Below are 25,711 nucleotides of genomic sequence, written 5' to 3' on the forward strand. Positions count from 1 at the left end.
TCATACATCTAGCAGTTGGCAGCCAGTTTGGCCTTGAGGGCTGGGGGCAGGACTCAGTTGGACTTACTTGTCTCTCTGCTCCATGTAGCTTTTTATCCTCCAGTAGACTTGTCCAGAATTCTTTACAAAGTGGTCTCAAAATTCCAAAGACCAGTAAGAGAAGGCAAGCTTCAATACACAAGCCATATTATTTTTTTGAGACAGAGTCTTGCTCTGTCACCCCTGGTACAGTGCAGTGGCATGATCATAGCTCACTGCAACCTCAAACTCTTGGGCTCAAGCGATCCTCCTGCCTCAGCCTAGTGAGTAGCTGGGACTATAGGCTCTCGCCACCATGTCTGGCTAATTTTTTCTATTTTTGGTAGAGACTAAGTCTTGCTCTTGCTCAGGCTGGTCTCAAACTCCTGACTTCAAGCGATCCTCCCACCTTGGCCTCCCAGAGTGCTAGGATTTACAGGCGTGAGCCACTATGCCCAGCCCACAAGCAGTGTTTATTCCTTAGTTTTTGTCCCATTTGATGCTGTCTCCTTGGGTCAAAACCAGTCATAGGGCCAAGGCTTCTTATAAGAGGTGAAGATAAGACTCTGCCTCTTGATGGGAGAAGTAGCAAAGTTGTGTTGCAAAGGGGTGAGTGCACAGGGATAGGAAGAATTACTGTGGTCATTCCACAATCAATCTACCAATTGCCTTACAGAAAGCATGGTAAATGCTTTCCAAATGACAAACTTGGAAAAACATTTGCAACTCAAATCACAAAAGGTTAATTTAGCTAATACACAAGGAGCTTGAATTAAGAAACAGACCAGAGGCTAATACATAATGGCTAAAGGATATGGACAGTTTCCAAAAGGAAACACAAATGTCTTTCTTAGCTGGGAGCAAGGGAAAGGAGAGAAGGAGGGAAATTTTTAATGGCATTAGGTAATATTTAAAAAATGAATTGATTTTTAATTACATGGTATAAAATTTTAAAAAGCACAAAAAGGTACTTAGTGGAAAAATCTCCTTCCTCCTCCCTGTACTGCATATGTTATGTCCATTGATTTTACTTATGAAAGATTTTGCCATGCAGGTATTCTTAATATTTCAAAATATTTAAATCATTTCATTTATGGCTCCTGGCTTGGTCATATATTTCCAACTGTATGATTATTTAAAAGTCAAAACATTAAAACTCCCCTATGATTTGTTCTAGCACCTTTATTTTTAAATTTTTTATATTTAAATCTTTGATCCTTTGAACTATCCCAACATAAGGTGTAAAGCATGGATCTAGTGCCAAATGCTGAATTATCCATCTTTCTACGACTGATTTAAAAGGTCGTTTTTTTCACAAACTCAATTTCTGCATACATTAACATTTAGAGGCAGGCAGGTGCGCTGATCAGAAAGAATGACAGCAAACCCCTGGAGAAGGAAGAGAGTGGGAGAAACGTAACTGGAGTGGGAGAGCCTGTCCTTTCCACTTTAGCTGAACTAATGAGCACATACTTGACAACTGTCGTACCGTTCACCTAATAGAGCTCCCGAAGGATTCTTAACCACCAGCCACATAGAAAAACAACAAGTAAGAGAAAAGGTTTTTTAATATGAAAATTTCATATTTGGGCACAAAAATGCAATATACAACAAGAAACCATTATTCTATCAATAATGACATCATCATCTCATCTAAGAACACAGAAACTACATTATCAAGAAATGATAAAAGGAAAAAATTCTGTGAAGTCCTATTAAATTTACTTTGTTAGGGAAGAGGTTGTTTATTTTGGCTCTGGTCACAGTTCCATCATATCTACTTTCTTTGTAAGTTCAGCTTCAATGGAATTCTAGAGGAAGAAAGAAGTACCATAAAACAGATGCTTTAACTTCTAATGCTATTTAAAATAAGGGAAGCAAAACCAAAAGACATTAAAACATAAATTTCTAAAAATACTATTATGAATATCAAATATGCTTTTAGACATTCTCTTGCTTTTCCACTTCCCCTCTATTTCCCCCAAACCCTCCCCAGAAAGTTTTCAGACTCCTAATTAATTCTAATAAATATCAGAAGGAAAGGGAAAAAATCTTTAGATCTGTAATGATACATGAATAGATTTTTCTGACCTTTACTCCTAAAGCAAGTACTTCCACAATGTCTCTCATCTTTTCCATTTTCATCACCACTGTCCTCATTACTTCTTATCTGGCCTAAAGAGGTCAGCTGGTTTCTGCAATTTTCTTTCTCCCTCTCCCCATCCACCCTATACACTGGTTATAGAATAATCTTCCTAAAGCACTAGCCTGATCAAAAAGGATATGTCCTTTTGGATATGTCCTCCATTTTTCAGTCTTATGACTTTACTAATTCTTTTTGCCTAGAATATTCTATATCTCTCAGTGCCCCCTTTCCACTATGCAAATGTATGCAAAATTTTAAAACGCATAAAACACCATTATGTTTTTGGGGGTTGGAGAGGTCTTCTGGTGAGGACCAGAAAAGCTGCTAGAGAAATTCTAAAAGAGTGTAACACTGCTGCTATGTACTTTTTAATGGAAAAAAAAATACACACACACGCAGACACACAGTGCCAAAAAAGTATTAAAAGATGCATGGGAATGATACACAGCAACTCTGGGACTGCAATTTACCTCTAAGGAGAAAGGAAAAAGGATGAAGGGGGCTTTGGCTATATCAGCATTTATTTTATTTCTTTTAAAAAAAAAATGTGAAGAAAAAACCAGGAATTACTTACTAATTCTCGCTTTGCTTCTTCAATTTTCACTTGAGCAAGAGATGGATTCTTTGAAAGAAAAATAAAACAAGGAAAGGTTATATTCCCTCAATTCAGACTCAAGGAGAAAAAAATATCATATATCACAATCCTTTTCAAAAGGCAAAAAACCTTACAGAGGGAATATCCAATGTACATATAATACTGAAATTCAGTACTGACTTTTTTTTTTTTGGTGAGACAGGGTCTCACTCCATTGCCCAGATTGGAGTGCAGTGGAGTGATCATGGCTCACTGCAATCTCCATCTCCCAGGCTCAAGTGATCCTCCTGGCTTAGCCTCCCGAGTAGCTGGGACTACAGGCATGCACCACCACATCTGGCTAATTTTTCTATTTTTTGCAGAGGCAGGGTCTTGCTATATTTCCCAGGCTGGTATTGAACTCCTGGCTTCAAGCTAATCCTCCCGCCTCAGCCTCCCAAGATTCTGGGATTTTTTTTTTTTTTTTTTTTTTTTTTTGAGACAGAGTCTCACTCTGTTGCCCAGGCTAGAGTGAGTGCCGTGGCGTCAGCCTAGCTCACAGCAACCTCAAACTCCTGAGCTCAAGGGATCCTCCTGTCTCAGCCTCCTGAGTAGCTGGGACTACAGGCATGTGCCACCATGCCCTGCTAATTTTTTCTATATATATTTTTAGCTGTCTATATAATTTCTTTCTATTTTTAGTAGAGATGGGGTCTCGCTCTTGCTCAGGCTGGTCTCGAACTCCTGAGCTCAAACGATCCGCCCACCTCGGCCTCCCAGAGTGCTAGGATTACAGGCGTGAGCCATCGCGCCCGGCCAGATTCTGGGATTATATTCATGAGCCATTGCATAGCCGAGCACTGATTTTAAATCTTAAGACACAGACTACTTTCATGATCATGCAGTGCCCTTGGGGAACACTGAAGGAATGAGTTTTTCTTTTTTTTAATTCGTAAGAATAATTACCGGCATTAAATCTAAATAGGACTCCAGTTTTTTCTTCAGAGGTATAGTCTGTCGTTTTAACTCTGCCAATTTCTGAGGAAATACACAGAATCACAGAGTAATAGAGATATTCACCATGCAATTAAATACTGCTCATTTCTGAAATAAAGCACCATAAAGCATTGACATTAGAATATTTTAAATAATGACTCAAAGAGCTTCAAAGATAAATGGATAGACAAATCCACTTCCAATGGAAACAATACTTATAAGATGTTTAAAATAGGAAAGTTATACTCTCATTTATTAAGCATAGGATGGAAGTATGCTGTCTAGGAATACAAAAGAATGTGATTAAGAGGAATCAAAATGTAAAGGAACACCTAGAGTTTCAAATCCATATTTATGGATTGTCAACTTAAGATTCAAAGAATCAAAGTACAAAAAACTTATGAATCATAAAATAAAACAAAACCCCTTCTTTTTCTCTCTTCCCACCAAAATAGATAAAGAACCCTTATACAATCTAAAAACTCAGAATTGCATTTGGTAATGACAGGAGTTTCGGGACCTCCATTTTTACTGTACACTGAAAGAGAAGAAAGAGGAGCACCTAGATGGTTAGCACATTGTCCCTCAATAAATTTGTTTAATAAATAAATCAAAATATATAACTGTCTCCAGCAAAGAGTTTCTAGCCTATAATAAAATAAAGAAAACCAAACAAATGAGAGGATACATATAGCTAACCGAATAATAAAGATATAAATACTGGTGAACATGAAGTACAAAGGCAAACAAAGGAGATTAATACTAAATAAAATCCCTATAAAAAGAAAGAAACAAAAAAGCAATTGTGGACTAGTATTTTTCAAAAAGTGAAAATAAACTCACCTCTGACAGTGCTACTAGGGACTGATGAGACAGAGAAGCATCCATGCCTCTGGCTGAAAGCTGCTCCTAGAATCACAAAACAGGGGATTCAGTTAAAAAATTATTTTGGAAGTGACCATGAAATATTTTCAACACATAACACGGCACAGAGGAGCTACAAATCATAGATGAAAAACTGTACATGCATCTAAGCACTTGTATGTTACATGTGAATCCTTTCCACACTCACACATTTGTGAGAAGATGAGTACAGTGCTTAAGGCCTGAGTTTCAGAGCCTGAATGCCTGAGTGTGAATTTGGATCTGCAGGTAAGTAGCTATGTAACCATGGGCAAGTTACCTATCTTCTCTGTAGTCCTGTCATCTGTAAAAAGGGAATAATGCTGCTGCCTAGTTGTGAGGATGATGGTCGAAAAGTCGTCTGAAGAGAGCTAACTATATTCAATCTTTCATACAAACCTCTGCAGCTTTGATTTGAAATCTGAACTCCTCTGATTTTGCTTTCAGAAAGTCCATGTTCTGAAGACGATGGTCAACTTTGGCCCTTAATGTAGACAGATGCAACTCTGCCTTCTTGAGATCCCTTTGAAAAGTAAAATTAAAAACATTTTTTCTTCTTCTTCTCCTTGGTAAAATTATTACCTACTACTTTTTGGATTCAACTCTGGCTTAGTCAAGAGTAGATAACCCACTTGCTGGATTCTCTATCATAAATTTTATATCCAAACTGTCATGCATTCTTCTACATCATCTTCCCCTCCATCTGGGATTTTTCTCAAGGAATACAAAACAATTTTAACATATGCCAATTATTTCTAGAGAAAGGAAACCTGCCATTGAAAAAAATAGATTTAACATATCCTAAACTAAATTTGAAATAGGAGGTCCCAAAGGCCTCTTACTCAATGTGACATGACATAGTACCTTGCATATATGTAGTCAATATTTGTTGAATAATCTTACACACCACAAAATTACTTGTGCATATACATATGCCTGATTCACAGGCTCTCCTCTCTGGTGCAACAAGGATCTAAAGAAGTCCCATAGCATGAAAAGAGAGATACTAGTGCTACAGTTAGAAAGCACAACAAAATATCATGTGACTTTAAGTGTATGGTAGTTTATAAGTAAAAAAAAAATTGCACACCTTTTGAAAATTGTAAAACCCACATTTGTAAAAAAACAACAAAAAAAGATATTGTATGAAGTAAAAGGTGAAAAGTCTGTACCCAACCAACCCCCACTCCACTCAACATGTACTTAAAACATATTACAGATCCCATTTCCTAATGTGTTTTTTAAATTATACCTACTGCCAAAACTAAATTTGACACTGTCCTGTTTCTCCTTTGTAATAGAAACTGTCACCATTTTCAACTCAATTACTTACTCTCGTAGACATTTTTCTAATACTAAAGTTGCAGTTAGATTTTTTTCAAGTTTTCCCAGTTCAAGCTTGATTTCTTCATTTTTAGATTTGGTACGAAAAAGATCAGAGGTCAAATCATTCACTGCAGGGATAAAACTAAAAGAAGACTCTGGTCACATAAATGGACATTAAGGACAACAATTATAATTTTTCCTCATTCCTAAGAATGATTTTATCTCTATGTGGATTCTTTTTTTTTTTTTCTTCATTAGAAGTTTATTATTTTTTGGAAGAAACAAAATCCATATAAATAAATTTTAAAGTTCTATACTGTACAACACCAAATTAATGAAGAATATTAATGAAAACATCCATATTTTATCATGAACTTTTTTTTTTTTATTTCATCTTATTATGGGGGATACAGAATTTCAGGTTACATACGTTGCCCTCTATGTGGATTCTTATATAACTATGCTGTTCATACTTCTGTGTATTTTTTTACACACTGTTCCCACTGCCCGGAATGCCTTTCATCAGCTGGCAAAGTTCCATTTGTCAAGGAATACAAAACAATTTTAACATCAGCCAATTATTCTTAAAGAAAGGAAACCTGCCATTCAAAAAAAGTGATTTAATATATCCTAAAATCAATTTGAAATAGGAGGTCCTGGACTTACCCCCATCCTGGAATTCACTGCCTCTTTCTCTGTGCTACCCAGCTACAGCTTGCACATTCTTGTACTGTTGCAGCTGTCAGACTATGTTATACTTTTACATCTCTATCTTCCTATTTGACCATGAGCAGAGACTGTCCTTGCAGGCTGTTACTATCCTATTCTTCTCTGCTTCCTCAGTGCTTATCTGCCTAGCATACAACTGGTATCTGCTGAACTGACTTCATTTTATATTTCTGCTGCCATCTAGCCTACATGTTCTTATACTTAAAACATTACTCTTTCAACATATATAAAAATTGCCCTTAAACTGAGCAGAAGAGCTGTGCAGTCCTCTGACTATATGATAAGTTGCAGTGTTAGTCCTAGCTAAGATACGGCCAATAGTGGCAGTCATATGAACTCTGCAGTCAGACTGGGTTTGAATCCCAGCTCTGGCATTTACTAGCTTGGAGAAGTTATTTAACCCATTGCTGCTGACCCTCAGTTTCCTCTTAGGGTTGGTGGAAGAATCATGTCATTATAAAGGTGAAATGCCTGCTACACAGAATGAAAGTCCCTAACCTACTCTACAAATAGGGAGGGACACGACCAAAATTTACTATGCTCAATCAGATCACATAGCCTACTGCTTTTCTTATTGTGTACAGGGAACAATGTGATACCTAATCCCTTTCCAAATATACATGAGAACTGCCTTTTACAAACCTAATCCTGGAAAAAGAAAACACTAAAAACTAACCTATACCAAATTTATCTGAATTATAATAATTATACTCACAGAGATAAGAAGTAACTAAATTCAGTGGCTTTTGCATTTATTGTTAATTTCCTATAGAGAATTACCCTGAGAACCAAAAAGTCCTTAGGTCAAGACCTTATATGATGCAGAAATTAAAACTGTCACAAGAATTACCTAGCTAGTGAGGTATCCTTTGTTTCAAGGGCCACTGCACTGTCAACCAAAGCATTCAGATATCTGGAACCAGTGCTAGAGAGATTGGCAGGGGAAAAATTCACACTCTCCAGAAGAAGGTCTTGAAGATGCTTGGCTAAAAAGATAAAAGAGTTCCATGGTGACTAAGATGTTTTCTTTGTGTTTTGTTTTTTAATTTTTTTAACAGCTTTGTTGAAATATAACTCACATACCATATCATCCATTCCCCTAAGGTATACAACTCAATGGCTTTAGTATATTCAGAGTTGTATTAATATATCCATCAGCACAATCCATTTTAGAACATTTTCATCACCCCAAAAAGAAACCTATATCCCTTAGTCATCACTTTCCAATCTCTCACCCCTTGAAGCACTAGCAACCACTTTCCTTTGCCTATTCATGACATTTCATATAAATGGTATTGTATGATATGTAGCCCTTGGTAACTGGCTTCTCTCACTTGGCATAATGTTCAAGGTTCATCCATAACATAGCATGTACCAGTGCTTCATTCCTTCTTATGGCTAGATAATATTCCATTATATGGCCGGGTACGATGGCTCACACCTGTAATCCCAGCACTTTGGGAGGCTGAGGCAGGAGGATCACTTGAGGTTAGGAGTTCGAGACCAGCCTGATCAAGATGCCGTCTCTAAGAAAAATAGAAGAATTAGCTGGGTGTGGTGGTGTGCACCTGCAGTCCCAGCCACTCGGGAGACTGAGGCAGAAGGATTACTTGAGCCCAGGAGTTTTGAGGTTACAGTGAGCTATGACACCTCTGTACTCTAGCCCGAGGCAAGAGTGAGACCCTGTCTCAAAAAAAATAAAATCCATTGTATGAATATACCACATTTTATTTATCCATTCACCCACTGATAGACATTTGGGTGTTTCTACATTTTGGCTATTGAGAATAATGCTGCTACAAACATTTATGTTAGGTTTTAATATGGATATGTTTTCATCTCTCAGTTATATACCTAGAAGTGGAATTGTTGGTCATATGGTAGTTAAACGTTTAACCACTTTAGGAACTACCGGACTGTTTTCCAAAGTGACTATATGATTTTACATTCTTACCAGATGTGATGAGGGCTCCAATTTCTCCAAATCTTTTCCAACAGTTGTTAGTACTCGTCTATTATATTACAGTCATCCTAGTGAGTGTGAAGTGGTACTGTGGTTTTGATTTGCATTTCTTTGATGGCTAACGATACTGCACTTTTTTGGCCATTTGTATATCTTCTTGGGAGAAATGTCTATTCATATCCATTACCCATTTTTTAACTGGGTTGCCTTTTTATTATTGAGTTATAAGAGTAATTTACATATTATAGATGCAAGTCCCATATCAGATATATAATTTACAAATATTTGCTCCCATTCTGGGGGCTGCTGTCTTTTCATTTTACTGATGGTTTCTTTTGAGAACAAGTTTTAAATTTTGATGATATCTAATTTACCTGTTTTTTCTTTTGCTCCTTGTGCTTTTGGTATCATATCTAAGAAACCAATGCCAAATCCAAGGTCACAAAGATAGATGCCAATGTTATCCTATGAGTTTTAGGGTTAGCTCTTACATTTTTTTAGGCTTCTTATTCATTTTGAGATAACTCTTATACATGGTATGATTTAGGGTTCAACTTCATTCTTGTGCATGTGGATATCCAGTTGTCCTAGAACCATTTGTTTAAAAGGCTATTTTTTCCTCCATTGAATTGTCTTGTCACCCCTGTCAAAAATCAATTGACCAGGAGATCAATTTCTAGCATAACAATGTGGGAATTCTACTGAACTCTTCAGTGAAACTGGTAAAAACTACAAAAAAGAACAAAAACCAAACAACCATTTAAAGTCTCTGGAAATGGTCCTAGAGGCAAAAATGAAGAAACAACCATTCAGGAAAATCTATAAAAACTCAGTAAGGAAATTTAGAATTTGTGATATCTGAAGCAAGACTATTCCCCCCCTCCTCCCTTGCAGCTCACTGAGGTGGAGACTCCACTCCAGATTGCTGCAGTGAAGAACACAGGGCTCCCTCTGCCTCCAGCTCCTACCTAGAGGGCTTTCTTCCTGGAAGGGGCAAGGCTTTAGTTTTTCTCATCCTGCCACCAGCTATCTGTTGCTTAGTTTCAGTCCCAGGGGAATGTGGTTGAGAGGTGTGTCCACCCAGCACTGCTCTTGGAATGGGAGCTCTACCTTGAGTGAGGCATGCTGAGAATACTGGGGCCCTAACTGCTCTTGCACTGGCGAGTCAGGTAGTGGCTCCACACCAGGAGAGACAAGCCAAGAGGACCTAAGTCTGCTGCATTCCCTCTCACTGGGCATCACTCGGAGAGAAACTTGACATTCTCCCTACCCTCAACAAGTCATAAACACATGGCTTCTCATTTCTTCCCAAAGAAACTGACTTCACTTGCAACAGAGCCTGGAGAGGTTCAAGCCTACTGGCACTCTCAAAAACAGTTGAAGTTGTGGTAAAAGGAATTGGGAACAGACTAAACTGTAGATCAGCTAGTTTGTAGGGGAGAACCAGGAAATAAGACATCTAGGAGGAGCCATTCTGGAGTCAAAACAAATATCCAACTGACCTCAGAAAGTATTCTTTTAGGAACGAATAGAGATAGGGTATTTCTGTGTTGCCCAGGCTGGTCTTGAACTCCTGGCCTCAAGAAATCTTCCCACCTGGGCCTCCCAAGGTGCTAGGATTATAAATGTGAGCCATCGCGCCTGGCTTATAATGCATTTTAATAACTACAAAAATAAAATCATTTAAAAATAAAACAATTTTAAAAGCTCATATATGGGAGACTGTGGCTACAAAGGAATAGCACAGGGGATATTTTTGGAGTGATGGAACTGTTCTGCATCCTGATTGTGGTTCTAGACTTTGCATATTAAAGCAGTACACAAAACCAAAAAGTCAGTTTTACTGTATGTTAATTTTAAAAAGGGAATTAGAAAGAAACACATGTGCAATAAAATTAAATATAAATTGCATTATAATCAAAACATCATGTATCATAATACATGCCATACACCTGGTTAAATATAGGGCATATGTAGATTTTTGTCAGTCTTTACTTTTCTGGTTTGTATTACAAAAACAGTAATCGTCTTGAATGCACTTTTTAAACTACATATGCCCAGCAGAAAATTCTAATGCAAGCCCCTGATACATAGAATGATTTGTCTAATTCTCACACTTCATGGGTGCCACTTCAGGTGTCCTGATAGCTCAGTATGACTAAATCATGAGGACTGGAAACAGACTGAACAGACATGTAAGTAAAAAACCACAGGGCATCTTGTATGTCAGGCTAACAAGTTTTAACCCTTATTGTTCGGGACTTGCTGTTTTGCTATCAGAGTACCAATAAAGCATTTACTATAATGAAATTTATAATTTAAAGGTTACTACTATAACAGAGTGGAAGACAAATCCAGGTAAAATAAACAAAACAAGTAGTCTACACTAAAATAATCTTGAATACTTTAGTGTTATAAAATTTGGTTACCTTGGTTTATTCAAAACTCTGTACTTAATCTCACCTTCTGATTCATATTCACTTGCTTTCTGTTTCAAGTCCTCTATTACCAGGTGGACGTCCCTGTCCCGGACCCTGTTGCGTTCTGAAAGGTGATATAAAATCTCTGTGGTCCGTGGGTTCACCTCATACTGTGGAATGGGATGATCTCCATATATTTTTTTTAACCACGCGGCAACCTAGCCATTAAAAAAAAGAAAGACAAATACTATAAGCCTTGTTTAATGTAATAGCATGACAGGAATATAACGAAGTGATCAAAAGCAAACTTTCTACGCCTTTCTAATGCTTTCTATGATTATTCTGGCGTCCTACTTCACATTCTCACTTGTCTTTACGGAGATATTAGATAAGAAATAAACTTACAAAGCGAGCAACCACATGGAACAGTACAAGAGTCAAAAGCACCAGGACAATCCATTCTTTCCCAAAGCTACAAAAGAAGTATAGACTAATAATTTGTCTCACTTGAAAAACCTTAAAGCGCAATATATGGGTGGCAACGCACTAATATACGTGCATGGCCTGAAAAAAGAGTTGTCCCTAACACACCATAAGCCCCGCCGTGCCAGGAACCTCCCACAGTTGGGATGCGGGATGCGGGACGCGAATGCAGGTCTGGTGTGAAAATAGTAGGAATCAGCAGTGACCGGTGAGGGTTGGCTGGAAGGTGGGTCTGAGTTCAGAAGTCCCACTCCAGTCCGCTCCGAGAGGTTTCGTTCTTGGGGCTGCTCAACGCCTCTCTAAGCCCGGGTCCACACAAGAGAAGGAAGGGAAAGGCCCTTTCAGGAGGGTCTAAGCAGAAGGGGCTTGCAGACCGTGAAGGCGGCACTAAAAATGGACGTGTGGAGTAGGGGAGAGGAAAAGTAGACGTGGCGCACGCAGAGGATCCGCCACGACATAGGTGTGTCAAAGATGCAGTTTCCAGGAGGGAAATTCCCGCTCCCGTCGGGTCACCTGCACTTCTTTCTCCTCCGGCGACTCCATAGCTGCCGCTCCCGCCACTTCCCGCGGAACTCCTCGCGGGACAAGCGCCCGCTCACTCCTAAGGCCCCGCCCACACGCCGTTGACCCCGCCCCTTGCCGGGGCCGGGTTTTCTGGGAGTTGTGGTTTTTACTCCGACTCGAGGCAGCGGAGCCCTCAGACAAGGCTGGACCAAGCTTGGCTCCAGCATTGCAAGCCTCACCTCTCTTGCCACCTCCCCGCTCTGTCCGCCCTCCACCGTATAATCTTCAGGGTGAGAAGTAGAGCCGCGTAGACCGGGCTGTTTTTTCTTTCTTTTATTTTTCTCACTTGAATCACTTGTCTTCAAAAAAGTACCTGAAACGTTTGGTTCTTGGTTAACAGATGTTTATGTTTCTTCAACACTGATTACATAAACTCAGAATTTTTATTCTACCCTGGCAACATAAGCTGCGGCAATCCTAACCTTATCCGTTAGTTCTCATGATCAAGGAGCTAAATATGCAGGAGAATGTTTTAAAATAGTTAACAGCATGGATCAGCTGAGACTGTCCCTGCTGCTCAGCCATTCTTCCATTCATTTCTTCCTTTCCCTAAAATTCTCTCCTCCCTCCATCACTCTGTATTTAACACTATGAGAGGTTCTTTATATTTATACAGGAATGTAAAGTTTTCTATATGTTTTTATATTTTTGTTTCATTCTTACGGGGACAATGTAAATAGGTAGACACTCATTATTTTACTCATTTTCACATTAACACACACACACACACACACACACACGGATTAAATGACTTGACCAAGATTAGGTAGTAGAGCTGGAACCTGACCAATGTGTTCTGCCTCCAATTGGGTGTTTCAGTCTCCACATTGCCGCCAACAACCTCCTATAGTGTACTGTTACTAGGAAAAGGAGATGGTTTAAAGAAGGACCATGTTCTCAACTTTCTATGATGTGTGTGTTAATATTAAATTGTGGATCAGGGCGGGGCTTGGTGGCTGACACCTGTAATCCTACCACATTGGGAGGCCGAGATGGGAGGATGGCTTGAGGTCAGGAGTTTGAGACCAGCCTGAGTGAGAGGGAGACACCTTGTCTCTACAAAAAATAGAAAAATTAGTGAGGCATGGTGGTGCAGGCTTGTAGTCCCAGCTGCTCAGGAGGCTGAGGCAGGAGGATCGCTCCAGCCCAAGAGTTTGAAATTGCAGTGAGCTATGATGACATCACTGCACTCTAGCCGGACTGGAAAAAGTGAGACTCTGTCTCGGAAAAAAACAACAACAAAAAAATTGTGGATCAGGCTTAGAACCAAATACCTTTCTCCTAAGTCATTTGCATATTTAAAATGATTTTCCTTTCAAAGGAATCTTTTTTTTTTGTTTGTTTGTTTTTTTTTTTTAATGAGAGATAGGGTCTCTCTCTGTCAGCCAGGCTGGAGTACAATGCGGCAATCATACCTCACTGCAACTTGGAACTCCTGGGCTCAAGTGATCTTCCCTCCTTGGCCTCCCAAAAAGCTGGGATTACAGGCATGAGCCACCGCACTGACCCCTTGTCCACTTTTATCAGTATAAATTTTAAAAAATATTCCTGCAACTTTGTTGCTTTTACAAACCATATTTTTTCCTGTTAGCCTATTCCTGCTCCTGATTCCCAGAAAGGTCGTCATATTTCCCATAGGTCACCTTGAAAAGGAAGTAGAATATTAGAGAAAAGGATTGCTAACTATGCATTTGCAAGCCATGTTACAGGAGATGACCCTTTTTTTTTTTTTTTTTTTTGACACGGAGTCTCACTTTGTTGCCCAGGCTAGAGTGAGTGCCATGGCGTCACCCTAGCTCACAGCAACCTCAAACTCCTGGGCTCAAGCAATCCTCCTGCCTCAGCCTCCCGAGTAGCTGGGACTACAGGCATGTGCCACTATGCCTGGCTAATTTTTCTATATATATTTTTAGTTGTCCATATAATTTCTTTCTATTTTTAGTAGAGACGGGGTCTCGCTCTTGCTCAGGCTGGTCTCGAACTCCTGACCTTGAGCGATCCACCCGCCTCGGCCTCCCAGAGTGCTAGGATTACAGGCGTGAGCCACCGTGCCCGGCCGAGATGACCCTTTTAACCTAGATACTCATATGTCTCACCCAAATTTAGGGTGTAAGCCAAGACTTTGTAGATGGAGCTAAAAGATGCTTCTTAGAACAGTTACAAGTGAAGAGAACATTAATAGTCTCCACTATCACATATGCCTAGTATTTCACACACACAAAAATTCTGCACATATTACAAAAACCTCAATATCATAAAAATTCTGTGGGGGAAAAAACCCCTCCCCAATCTTATCGGATAGGTATAAAAAGGGTTTTTTCATCATCTCCATTTTACTCCAAAAGTCAAGTCACCAGTGTCATAAAACAAGTTGCTGGCAGAGGAAAACTTGAGCTCCAGTCGGGTCTGTTGTGAGACTTCTGATTCTGTACCATTCTTCTCAGTAGGATTGGCAACCACACTGCTAGCATTCCTTGGGATCGTTCAAATTTTTAAGCAGGCTGCTCTAATTCAGACAGGATCGATTCTAAAAGAACTGCGATTCTCCGAGTGCTATCGATCACCTGGAATTGTGTGGGTGTTCGTTAAAAATTCAGATAGCCCTAAATTTTAGACTCGGAAGGTTGGGTGGGGGCACAACCTGAGGATTAACTGGCTCCGTGGAAGACGCGGTGAGATTGGCCCACTCGGGGAGACAACTGTTCAGTGTTGATACACGCGCTAAACCACGGTTCAACACCACGGACACTATTAATGCCCTCACCCTGAAGCCAGCCGCGCCCCCAGGCAGGGTGACGCCCACATCATCTGGCAGCCGACGAGGCTTGGAACTGCTGCTTAACAGGTTCTGCTACCCACGTGGTCTCCCGGGGCAACCACAAGGTCGATTGGAAAGACCAAAATAAATAGGTAACGAATAGCAGGCCCAAAGCTGGCAAATAAATAATCATTCATTTTGGGTTTAAACTTAAAAATAATATTTAAAAATTAAATAGCCTGCCAAAAAAGGCAGATTCGCGTCCGGAGGTGAAAGCGAGGGGCGGTACTTCCGGGTCAGGTGGGCCGGCTGCCGTAACCTTCCTCTCCGCTCGGCCATTTTGTCCCAGTCAGTCCCGAGGCTGCAGCTGCGGAGGACCTGCTTGCGGATAAACTGCAAAGATGCTGTCCGTGCGCGTCGCTGCGGCCGTGGCCCGCGCCCTCCCTCGGCGGGCGGGGCTGGTGAGCACCGAGGGCCGGCGTCGGGAGGCGGCTCAGCGGGACTGCAGCGGGTGGTGGTGCGCTGGCTCGGGAGCTCTTTCTGCAGGACGTTAGGGGCTGTGGAGGGCGTCGCCATCTTGCACCCGTGGCTGCTCCGGCTGGGTAGAGTGGGCGGCGGAGAGACCCTTTTGCTCTCCACCTGTGTAGGATGAGACAGAGTGGTACAGCGGAGACAGTGATCTCCATGTTGTCCAGAAACAGGGCCTCAGGATTCTTGTCTTCGGCCAAGGGCGGCCCGAGAAGGAGTCTTGAGTGAAGGTCAGGGCTTGGGCTCTAGTTTTCCGAGCCCTGCTCCGAAACGGGGAGTGTTCTCCTTGCTGATTCTTCGGGTCCTGTCCCACTGAAGGTATGAGGGCTGCTGTCAGCTCTTGTTGAAGCGAGTCAGGGGAACCTGACATTGTATGAAGGTCAGCAGGCCCCGGCATTTCACCTGTGCCCGGAGGTCAGTTCGGAGCAAAGGAATAAATGAAAGTGGTTTTTCGAATACCTAAGTAGGCGATCTCTTAGTGCTGAATATTAAAACGATCGTGAAAGTACCGTGCAGATGCAAAAAAAGCATTTCATGTGGCCAATACCGTGACCACAATGAAGCTGATTTCTAAATTGTCTCAGTCTGGCAGAAAGAAGACTTTGCTATGTGGTACTTTGACACGTTTAAAGAATTATGTCCTTGAGTTGTTCACCTGGTGTCTTCTGGAATTGTTAGTGATAGAGAATTCAAGTAAAATAGAACATAAGATTGGAAAATGCCTGTAAGGGTCAATACCCTTAGTTACTTATCTCACTTCAAGTTAAGAACATAACCCTTGAGTTCTATGTAAAGGTATTGATACTTAGTTATTTCTTTAATCTTAAAAATTAACCCAATTTGAAAGGTGACAGACATACTGGCTGTTTTGCTGCCCTGACAGAACCGCTGGTAGCGTCTTGGTTTTCTGTTGGCAGAAAAGCATTTTTAACAATTTTCATCTAACTCCTGTAGAAGATAGTAGTAGCTTCAGAATTGACAGTGACCAGTCACAGCATTACAACTTGAAGGAAGGAAAAAGAAGCGTCTCGGTTCCACATTGCTGCAGGATTTGTTGAAGACAATTGAAAAAGTCCACATGCCCTAACTCTTAGTTTCTAACCTAACTCTAGCATTTATTTACCAGCAGTTTTTGTTTATTTGCTTTTGCTTATTCTGTTGTTCATGCTGGAGTGCAGTGGCACAATCACAGCTCACTGCAGCCTTGAACACCTGGGCTCGAACAATTCTCTTGCCTCAGTTTCCCTAGTTGCTGGAATTACAGGCAGGAGCTACCATGCCCAGCCTATTTGTTCTTTTTTTTATTTTTTTAAGCAAAATTGGAAATATATTGAGATATGCTCCTTATAGGAAGCAGTTTATCTTATTGGGAATTTTTACAACTCCATTGAAATAAATCTAAAGTCAAAATAATAGTATCTGGATGCCTTTAAAGGGAAAGACACGTAAGACTTTGTTAACAGTTGCTTTTTAAAATAGAGACTGTATTTTAAAAATTAGCTTTTTATAGCATGTTTACTGTGTACTAGGAACTGCATAATAGATATTCACATATATCAAAAGGTATTTTCCCATGTGATTAATAGTTTTGACATTTTAAGCAAAATGTTTTGGATATAATTAGTATTTTCATCAGTAATTTGATGAAACTAAGCCTGCATTTGTTTCAGCTTGTCAGTTTTATAAAGCCTTTTTTAAAAATCAAATTTTAATGAATGTGTTTGCACTAGGTCTCCAGAAATGCTTTGGGTTCATCTTTCATTGCTGCAAGGAACCTCCATGCCTCTCACAGTCATCTTCAGAAGACTGGTAAGTTATCATTTCTCAGTCTATACCACACTTAATACCTTGTTAAATGAAGACATGAATTATATGTCTTATATAATTGTTATGGGTTGTTTTACACTTGTTAATTTTTTCTTTCATTTTTAGTTTCTATAGAATCTCAGGTTCTTAAACCATAATGTGCCATTTAGCCCTGTCTTGGTAGGTTCTCTTGTTCTAGTGAAATGAACTACAGTTACATATTTCTCTTTTTGATATTAACACAGCTTCTTCTGATAATGCACCTTGGGTGGAAGCAAAGTATACATACTAGGTAGTGGCTGGGATCTTTTTGACCTCTGAAAGATTTCTTTTTTCCTCCTACAAAGCATTAGAAAAAAGTGAGTAATTCATACTGATAGATGTTTTTTTTTAAAAGGCAATATCTGCTAATCTGTGCCTGGTAATCTGTGAATTTTAGATGTGATAGCGAAGTGGGAAGGTGAGCATAGGAAGATGCTATAGGTTGGGGAATTTCTTTTGAGATGTGTACTGGGGCTTTTTAATGAAAGGTTAAATATATGTTTGTGTTTATGTATACACACACGTGCGCACACACAGAGCACAGTATATATTGCCCACATGCTAAGACGAAAAATAGTACCTGGGTACCTTTTTTTTCCTTTAAGAGAGGGATGGTTTTTTATTTTATTTTATTTATTTATTTTTGAGACAGAGTCTTGCTCTATTGCCTGGGCTAGAATGCAGTGGCGTCAGCCCAGCTCACAGCAGCTTCAAACTCCTGGGCTCAGGCTATTCTCTTGCCTCAGCCTCCCAAGTAGTTGGGACTACAGGCATGTGCCACCATGCCTGGCTTATTTTTTCTATTTTTAGTAGAGATGGGATCTCGAACTCCTGACTGAGCTCAAGCAATCCTCCGGCCTCCCAGAGTGCTAGGATTACAGGCGTGAGCCACCTCGCCTGGCCAGTACCTGGGTGCCTTTAAAGGGAAAGATACTTATACTTTGTTAACAGTTGATTTTTTAAATTGAATTGTCCTCAATAGGCACTGCTGAGATGTCCTCAATTCTTGAAGAGCGTATTCTTGGAGCTGATACCTCTGTTGACCTTGAAGAGACTGGGCGTGTCTTAAGTATTGGTGATGGTATTGCCCGTGTACATGGGCTACGGAATGTTCAAGCAGAAGAAATGGTAGAATTTTCTTCGGGCTTAAAGGTAAATTATAAAATGAGGTTTTGATGTTTTCATATCTGCATCTTCTCAGTTGATTTAGCAATTCAGAGATTATGTCAGATTTTTTAAAAACTTTTAAGCCTCAATTTTGCCTAGTTTTTATTTTCTTGTCATTATCATAGATTGTAAAGAGAATAAACTTAAGGATTTTGGTTAGCTAGGTTTTTCACTCTGGGAACTACACTTAAGTTGTAGCCACATGGCTCCAAAATACAAAATTGAGTAAACTTTCACTCAAATTACAAGACGTTGAAGTCTATTCATTGTAGCTGTTAAGATAACTTCAACTAAATTCCTTTCTGGTGGAAAATTGAAAGCCGGTGACTTTGTGTTTCTAGTAAGAGCAGACCACTTATTGGTTGAGAGGTGAGTTAATGGTATAGCTATCAGAGGCTGTCTAATGACACAAGTGCACTTCTTCCTATTGGGTTGAACCTAGTTAGCCAGTGGTATGAGAAATAAATGTTGTTGGAGTCTTGAGCTCTCTGAGGAAAGCAGAGGATGATATCGGACCAGGGGCAATAGGACTACCTACTAAGCACACAGATATGAGAAATGATAATCTTAATCCTCTTGCTAATATGTAGTATGGAAAAAGAGACAGAGACACTTGATGTGGAAGACTAATTATAGCGCCCAAAGTTATCATTAGCTGTAAGACCTTGGCCAAAAGTTTAACCTTTCTTATCTTCAATGTACAGTATATATCTTTGAAAGATGAGGTTGAAATAGAAGAACTCTGAGCTTCCTTTTAGCTCTTAAGATCCAAATGTCTAGAACAATACTGTCTGATAGAACTTTCTACAGTGATGGAAATCTTCTGTGTCTGTGCTGTTTAATATGGTACCAGCTATACATATGTCACTATCAAGTATGTAAAAATGTGGCTAGTGTGACTGAGGAACTGAATTTTAATCTTTTAAACTTGACTGATTAAATAGCCACATTTGGTTGGTGGATGCTATATTAAACATTAGAGATACAGATTAACGTTTTTGAACCTGCACTGATACTTCCAGGATACTCTGTATTTATTGTAAGTGCTTCCCCAGAGCTTTCATTACTGTAGACTCTGTTGTGCCGTAACAGCCTTTTTGCATCAGACATGATTTAGGGAGCTAAATATAGTTGTAATGATTAGAGATGACTTGTTGCTGTTAGGTTAGGAAAATTTGTTCTTGATGGCTACAATAGGGTAGCTTTCAGTTTCACTTTTTACTAACCTGAGGAATGTAGGTTCTTTTTTTTTAAAACTTTTTTCTTTTTTTAATTTTTTTTCTCCGCTTCCCTCCCTTGTGTAGGTTCTGATTAGATAATTCCTGACCACTTATTTCATCCTGATCACTCAGCTCCAGAGCCAATTTCTTTGCTGCTTTTCATTCTTTGGGGATGTGATAGCATGTTAGGCTTACCATAGTGGTAAGATTATTGAAGGGAACATGTTGCTATTTTAAGTAAGTCCTGACCAAAAAAGGTTGTTAGGTGGAAAAATACTGTGAAATAAACCAGATGAAAAGAACAATTCCCCCCTTCTCCAGGCTGTTTTCATGTCTTGCAGTATTGGTGTGTCGGGAGGAATGCCCCTCCAGCTTCATTGGTGTTCAATTGTGTCTCTTGTGCAGGGTATGTCTCTGAACTTGGAACCTGACAATGTTGGTGTTGTCGTGTTTGGAAATGATAAACTAATTAAGGAAGGAGATATTGTGAAGAGGACAGGAGCCATTGTGGACGTTCCAGTTGGTGAGGAGCTGCTGGGTCGCGTAGTAGATGCCCTTGGTAATGCCATTGATGGAAAGGTAGGCTTAATGTTTATTAGAGGTGGTTGTAGCTTTTAACAAACATCAAAACTGATTATTCTGAGAGTTTCTTTTTATTTTATCCTTTTACAGGGTCCAATTGGTTCTAAGACCCGTAGACGAGTTGGACTGAAAGCCCCCGGAATCATTCCTCGAATCTCTGTGCGGGAACCAATGCAGACTGGCATTAAGGCTGTGGATAGCTTGGTGCCAATTGGTCGTGGTCAGCGTGAGCTGATTATTGGTGACAGACAGACTGGGTAAAGACCCAAGCATGTTAAAAGTTCTAACTAAAATTTGGTCTATAGAAAGATTATTCTTTAGTCTTGTAATGGTAAATGCTTTGGCTAGAATGGGGACAGTAGAATGTGATAGTATTAGTAGTAGTGCAATTTTATCTGGGAAATCCTTTGAAGTATTTAGGAAGATTTATGTTTACTTTCTCTTTTTAAAGTAAAACTTCAATTGCTATTGACACAATCATTAACCAGAAACGGTTCAATGATGGAACTGATGAAAAGAAGAAGCTGTACTGTATCTATGTTGCTATTGGTCAGAAGAGATCCACTGTTGCTCAGTTGGTGAAGAGACTTACAGATGCAGGTACTAAAGAACTTAAGTCCCAGTGCTGTTGTCTCAAGTCCTGTTGTTGCTCATCTTAGAACAGCTTCTGCTAAATGAAGACTGATTTTAGTTACTTCCTAATGAGCTGAACTTTCTGATACAAATCAGTAAGGAAAACAGAAGTAAAAAAATCATATAAAACACCAATACATACAAAAGGTTTCGTCAGTTTTCTGTAAAGTGGAAGCTATTTGACTCTGGTTAATAATTCTTAGTAGATCTTTTTAGCACTCACATAATTTTTATTATAGTAGCCTCTAATTTAAAATCATAATATTGATAACCTTATAAAACTTAAAATGTGTTTTCTTCTCAGATGCCATGAAGTACACCATTGTGGTGTCAGCTACAGCTTCTGATGCTGCCCCACTTCAGTACCTGGCTCCCTACTCTGGCTGTTCCATGGGAGAGTATTTTAGAGATAATGGCAAACATGCTTTGATCATCTATGACGACTTATCCAAACAGGTCAAAGGAAATATATTTTTAGAATCTGTTTGTTTGCACTATGATGAAAGTTCACAAATGCAACTCCTGCTTAATAGATGAACTTCCTAACCCTCTTCTGTACCATAGGCTGTTGCTTACCGTCAGATGTCTCTGTTGCTCCGCCGACCCCCTGGTCGTGAGGCCTATCCTGGTGATGTGTTCTACCTACACTCCCGGTTGCTGGAGAGAGCAGCCAAGATGAACGATGCTTTTGGTGGTGGCTCCTTGACTGCTTTACCAGTCATAGAAACACAGGCTGGTGATGTGTCTGCTTACATTCCAACGAATGTCATTTCTATCACTGATGGACAGGTACTATTTTAATCATTAAAACAAGTGTAAAATAGATTTGGATAATTCTGAGGCATTGGTTGAGACTAGAGGTTATTAACTGATTTGTTAAATACCTTTCATTTTTATTATGGAAAATTCCAAATGTGTACAGAAGTAATGAGAAGAGTATGATGAAACCCCACATATCTGTCACCCAATTAACATTTCATGGAATAGTGTGCATACTCATTATTATTCTTTTTGCTCCATAATTTTGAAGCAAATTCCAGAGATCAAATCACTTTACCTGCATATATGTCAATATAAATTGAGTTACATGTTTTTTTCTTATCTCATACATACCTCTTCATCTTGGCAATAGGATTATAGGTCAATTTGGGTTGTGAAAGATTTGGGGGATTGACACTTCACATTCTTCCTTAGGTTTGGGGTGTCAGTTTTTTGGCATAGTGACTTAAATTTGAAAATAATTGATTTCTTTTAAGCTTGCTAATGTATGTATTCTCATTACATTATAGATCTTCTTGGAAACAGAATTGTTCTACAAGGGTATCCGCCCTGCCATTAATGTTGGTTTGTCTGTGTCTCGTGTTGGATCTGCTGCCCAAACCAGGGCTATGAAACAGGTAATTTGGTGTCACTTTGGTAGGAAGGGGGATATCGTTTGATATACATTTTAAAGTACATTGATGATATTTGAGTAGTGCTCTGTGTCACTGAGTTACAGTCCCAGTAATGTTTGTATTTCAGGTGGCAGGTACCATGAAGCTGGAATTGGCTCAGTATCGTGAGGTTGCTGCTTTTGCCCAGTTCGGTTCTGACCTCGATGCTGCCACTCAACAACTCTTGAGTCGTGGTGTGCGTTTGACTGAGTTGCTGAAGCAAGGACAATATTGTGAGTAGTTCTTTTCTTCATTTGCTCAAGTTCCTACTGTGTTAGGGTCTTCTCAGGTCTGCAGAGCTATGTCACATCAGGCTTTAATACCTGCTGTTACCTTTCATTAGAGGTCATGCTTTTTAGATGCAATTAATGCCTGTTTTACTTAAAGTATAGTTCTTATCACCATTTGAATGTAAATACAATGGACTTAACTGGGAAAACTTCCTAGTATATTTAATACCTTCTTTTCAGGAATTCAGACCTATTAGTGTCCCCTGCCCCCTTAGCTAAAGGAGTGTGAAATTTGTCAAATTTAAAAGAATGTTAGTATATTTTTATCTTGCCAAATAATTTCAGCAAATTGTTTATACCCCAAACAGTATAAACACTGCCAGATGATAGAGCTTATGGACTGTACCCAAAGATTACACTTCAAGGCTTGCAAATAGAAGAAAGAACTGTTTCCTGGGGAGAGAGGTGGGAAGGACTATTAAGTGGAGTTCTAAGCTGCTGAGAATGTGAAGTGTAGGTGATATTAATATGTAGGGATATGTTAATAATTGGGGGAAAAAGTAATTTCTCTGACATTGGTAGCATGGCATTTATTTGTTTGAGCAGCTCATTTGGCATTTTTTTGTTTCTTTTCAGCTCCCATGGCTATTGAAGAACAAGTAGCTGTTATCTATGCGGGTGTAAGAGGGTATCTTGATAAACTGGAGCCCAGCAAGATCACAAAGTTTGAGAATGCTTTCTTGACTCATGTTGTCAGCCAGCACCAAGCCCTGTTGGGCACTATCAGGTATGAACATAGTTAATGTCCTCTTTTTGTAATGTTTTAAGTAAGTAAAAGTCTTGTTAAAATTCCTTTTTTTTTTTTTGAGATATGGTCTCACCTTGTTGCCTGGGCTAGAGTGCTGTGGCATCAGCCTAGCTCACAGCAACCTCAAACTCCTAGGTTTAAGCGATCCTCCTGCCTTAGCCTCCCGAATAGCTGAGACTACAGGCGTACCACCACACCTGGCTAATTTTTTGTAGTTTTAATAGAGATGGGGTCTCACTCTCGCTCAGGCTAAAATTCTTTTCAATTCTGTAGTTAGGCTAGTCATTGAGATTCTGTCCAGATCAGAACTGATGATTTGCTTTTGTTTCCAAATAGGGCTGATGGAAAGATCTCAGAAGAGTCAGATGCAAAGCTGAAAGAGATTGTAACAAACTTCTTGGCTGGATTTGAAGCATAAACTCCTATGGATTTACATCTGTTGCTAGTTTGGTTTTGTCATTATTTCTTCTAGTAAATCAGTCCCATTTGTAAAAGTATTACTCTCATACTCCTGATGTACAGAAATCACGTTAAAAATAAAAGTTCCATATTGCGTGGTAGATTTCTCTAGTGTGTTATTTAAAACTGAGATCATGTTAAGGAATTGTTGAACATGCTTCTTAACCTAGTTCACTTGAATATTGGTACAGTCAGCAGGGCTAGATAATTCAAGCTGAGCTCTTCGCAAGATTCTAGAATACTTTGTGGTTGATGAAAGAGAAATTCACAAATGTATAACTGAATATATGTGGTAAATGGATATTATTGAAGAGCACAACTGGCTTCTCTACCCAGACTTACCTGCATAAAAGAGGTACTGTAGGCAGGAAAAGAATAAGACAACTAAAATTCTCAAGGAAAGGAAAAATTGCTAAGTAAAGTATGAAAAATGAGGACAAAAAACTGAGGAGATGGCAGAATGAATAAAATTTTGAAAACTTCTCAATATCTCGTGTAGTTTGTTCATTTTAACGTAACCTTTCACAAGCGGCAGTGGGTCTTTCTGGGTTTTAGTCTCCATTTTAAAATTGTAACAGGCATGTAATTTGAAGAATCAAGAAAGACAAGACAAGGCCGTTCATGAAAAATAGCTGTCCCTTGCCTATCCCCAACCTTGCTACTCTCCAAAAGCAACCAATTTCTATTCGTTTATTTCTTTGGTCAGTTATTTCCATATTGCAGTTCTTATGTCAATTCTTGACTTTTACATTATATGTATAATCTATTGATTTCACCCAATGGATGATGAGAGTTTTGCATGTGCACATACACACTCCACCGTAATCATTTCTCTTACCTATCACCCCAATATGAACAAATGATTTGGGATAAAACAAATTTAAGATCTTACAACCTGTTTTTGACTAAGCCATGTGGCATCACTAATTTGACCCCAATCTTTCTCTAGTTGTCTGAATTAGTATGTTTAAACATGTCGGGCAAGATGTTTCTCAGAACCATCTGGACCGGTTGTTCTGGTGGACTGGTATTAGAGCACTAGTGTACAGGTGAAGGCCGAAGCCATTTGGATTACTTACCTTTTCTCTTTATAAGCTTGAAGGGTTTTATTTTGAAGTTTTATTTATTTATTTTTTTTTTTGAGACAGAGTCTCACTTTGTTGCCCAGGCTAGAGTGAGTGCCGTGACGTCAGCCTAGCTCACAGCAACCTCAAACTCCTGAGCTCAAGGGATCCTCCTGTCTCAGCCTCCCGAGTAGTTGGGACTACAGGCATGCACCACCATGCCCAGCTAATTTTTTCTATGTATATATTTTTAGCTGTCCATATAATTTCTTTCTATTTTTAGTAGAGATGGGGTCTCGCTCTTGCTCAGGCTGGTCTCGAACTCCTGAGCTCAAACGATCTGCCCACCTCGGCCTCCCAGAGTGCTAGGATTACAGGCGTGAGCCACCACGCCCGGCCTGAAGTTTTAGTTTGACATATCTTGGTGGAGGTCTGCTTTCATTCATTGTGCTAGAGCACTTGAATAATTTTTTGTTATAATTTTTGATATTGCAGTCAACTTTTTATATACATCTATATGCATATGCAGACATTTCTATAAGAAATTCCTGGAAGTGGAATGATTGAAATTTTAATAAATATTGCCAAAATGGTGGAATAGCTTATACTGTGGACAGTTTAACAGCTGATTGAAGTGTGACTTTTTCATCATACTTTTCACCAACACTGGACAATACATTAATATAATTTGTATTTTGACTTGTGAAATTATGCTTTTTGTATTTAAATAGCTACTTTATTTCCCCTACATTATAATAGCTTTTCATAGCCTTTGCCCATTCTTAACTGAGTTAATGCTTTTTTACTGATCTATAAAGGCTTTTGTCTGTAAGGGTCATGTTTTGTCATGTTTCTAAAA

General features: G+C 39.4%; 2 protein-coding genes and 1 non-coding gene across 4 annotated transcripts; 1 reads left to right on the forward strand and 2 right to left on the reverse strand.

Moving 5' to 3' along the window:
• Window positions 1-1,568: 1,568 nt before the first annotated feature.
• On the reverse strand, window positions 1,569-12,121 carry HAUS1 (HAUS augmin like complex subunit 1). Its single transcript, XM_069468030.1, has 9 exons — window positions 12,072-12,121; window positions 11,119-11,293; window positions 7,543-7,678; window positions 5,971-6,105; window positions 5,037-5,160; window positions 4,578-4,643; window positions 3,705-3,776; window positions 2,739-2,786; window positions 1,569-1,829 (listed from the first exon to the last, which is right to left on the reverse strand). The coding sequence occupies exons 1-9, from the start codon at window positions 12,099-12,101 to the stop codon at window positions 1,779-1,781; spliced, it is 837 nt and encodes a 278-aa protein (XP_069324131.1). The 5' UTR covers window positions 12,102-12,121; the 3' UTR covers window positions 1,569-1,778.
• On the reverse strand, window positions 2,458-2,518 carry LOC138383539 (U7 small nuclear RNA). The gene has a single exon (XR_011233605.1). It is a non-coding gene; the product is annotated as a U7 small nuclear RNA (small nuclear RNA).
• Window positions 12,122-15,229: 3,108 nt separating the features above from the next.
• On the forward strand, window positions 15,230-23,885 carry ATP5F1A (ATP synthase F1 subunit alpha). Of its 2 annotated transcripts, none has more exons than XM_069468441.1 (12): window positions 15,230-15,341; window positions 17,139-17,217; window positions 18,239-18,408; window positions 20,049-20,222; window positions 20,316-20,482; window positions 20,677-20,825; window positions 21,163-21,314; window positions 21,423-21,647; window positions 22,148-22,255; window positions 22,380-22,524; window positions 23,158-23,308; window positions 23,666-23,885. In XM_069468441.1, the coding sequence occupies exons 1-12, from the start codon at window positions 15,282-15,284 to the stop codon at window positions 23,745-23,747; spliced, it is 1,662 nt and encodes a 553-aa protein (XP_069324542.1). In that variant the 5' UTR covers window positions 15,230-15,281; the 3' UTR covers window positions 23,748-23,885. The 2 variants fall into 2 exon arrangements, with proteins under 2 accessions (XP_069324542.1, XP_069324543.1); XM_069468442.1 differs by having other exon boundaries at window positions 20,049-20,156.
• Window positions 23,886-25,711: the final 1,826 nt, after the last annotated feature.

The sequence above is a fragment of the Eulemur rufifrons genome, chromosome 5 (assembly GCF_041146395.1).
Source record: "Eulemur rufifrons isolate Redbay chromosome 5, OSU_ERuf_1, whole genome shotgun sequence".
NCBI lineage: Eukaryota > Metazoa > Chordata > Mammalia > Primates > Lemuridae > Eulemur > Eulemur rufifrons.

Excerpts from the sequence above, each read along its gene's own strand:
- ATP5F1A (XM_069468441.1), top strand. The coding sequence starts at position 15,282 with ATGCTGTCCGTGCGCGTCGCTGCGGCCGTGGCCCGCGCCCTCCCTCGG. Across the intron at positions 17,218-18,238 it reads CAGTCATCTTCAGAAGACTG|GCACTGCTGAGATGTCCTCA; the intron begins GTAAGTTATCAT and ends TGTCCTCAATAG. Across the intron at positions 20,223-20,315 it reads GTAATGCCATTGATGGAAAG|GGTCCAATTGGTTCTAAGAC; the intron begins GTAGGCTTAATG and ends ATCCTTTTACAG.
- HAUS1 (XM_069468030.1), bottom strand. The coding sequence starts at position 12,101 with ATGGAGTCGCCGGAGGAGAAAGAAGTGCAG. Across the intron at positions 5,161-5,970 it reads TTAGAAAAATGTCTACGAGA|GGATCTCAAGAAGGCAGAGT; the intron begins GTAAGTAATTGA and ends TACTTTTCAAAG. Across the intron at positions 3,777-4,577 it reads CCCTAGTAGCACTGTCAGAG|AAATTGGCAGAGTTAAAACG; the intron begins GTGAGTTTATTT and ends GTATTTCCTCAG.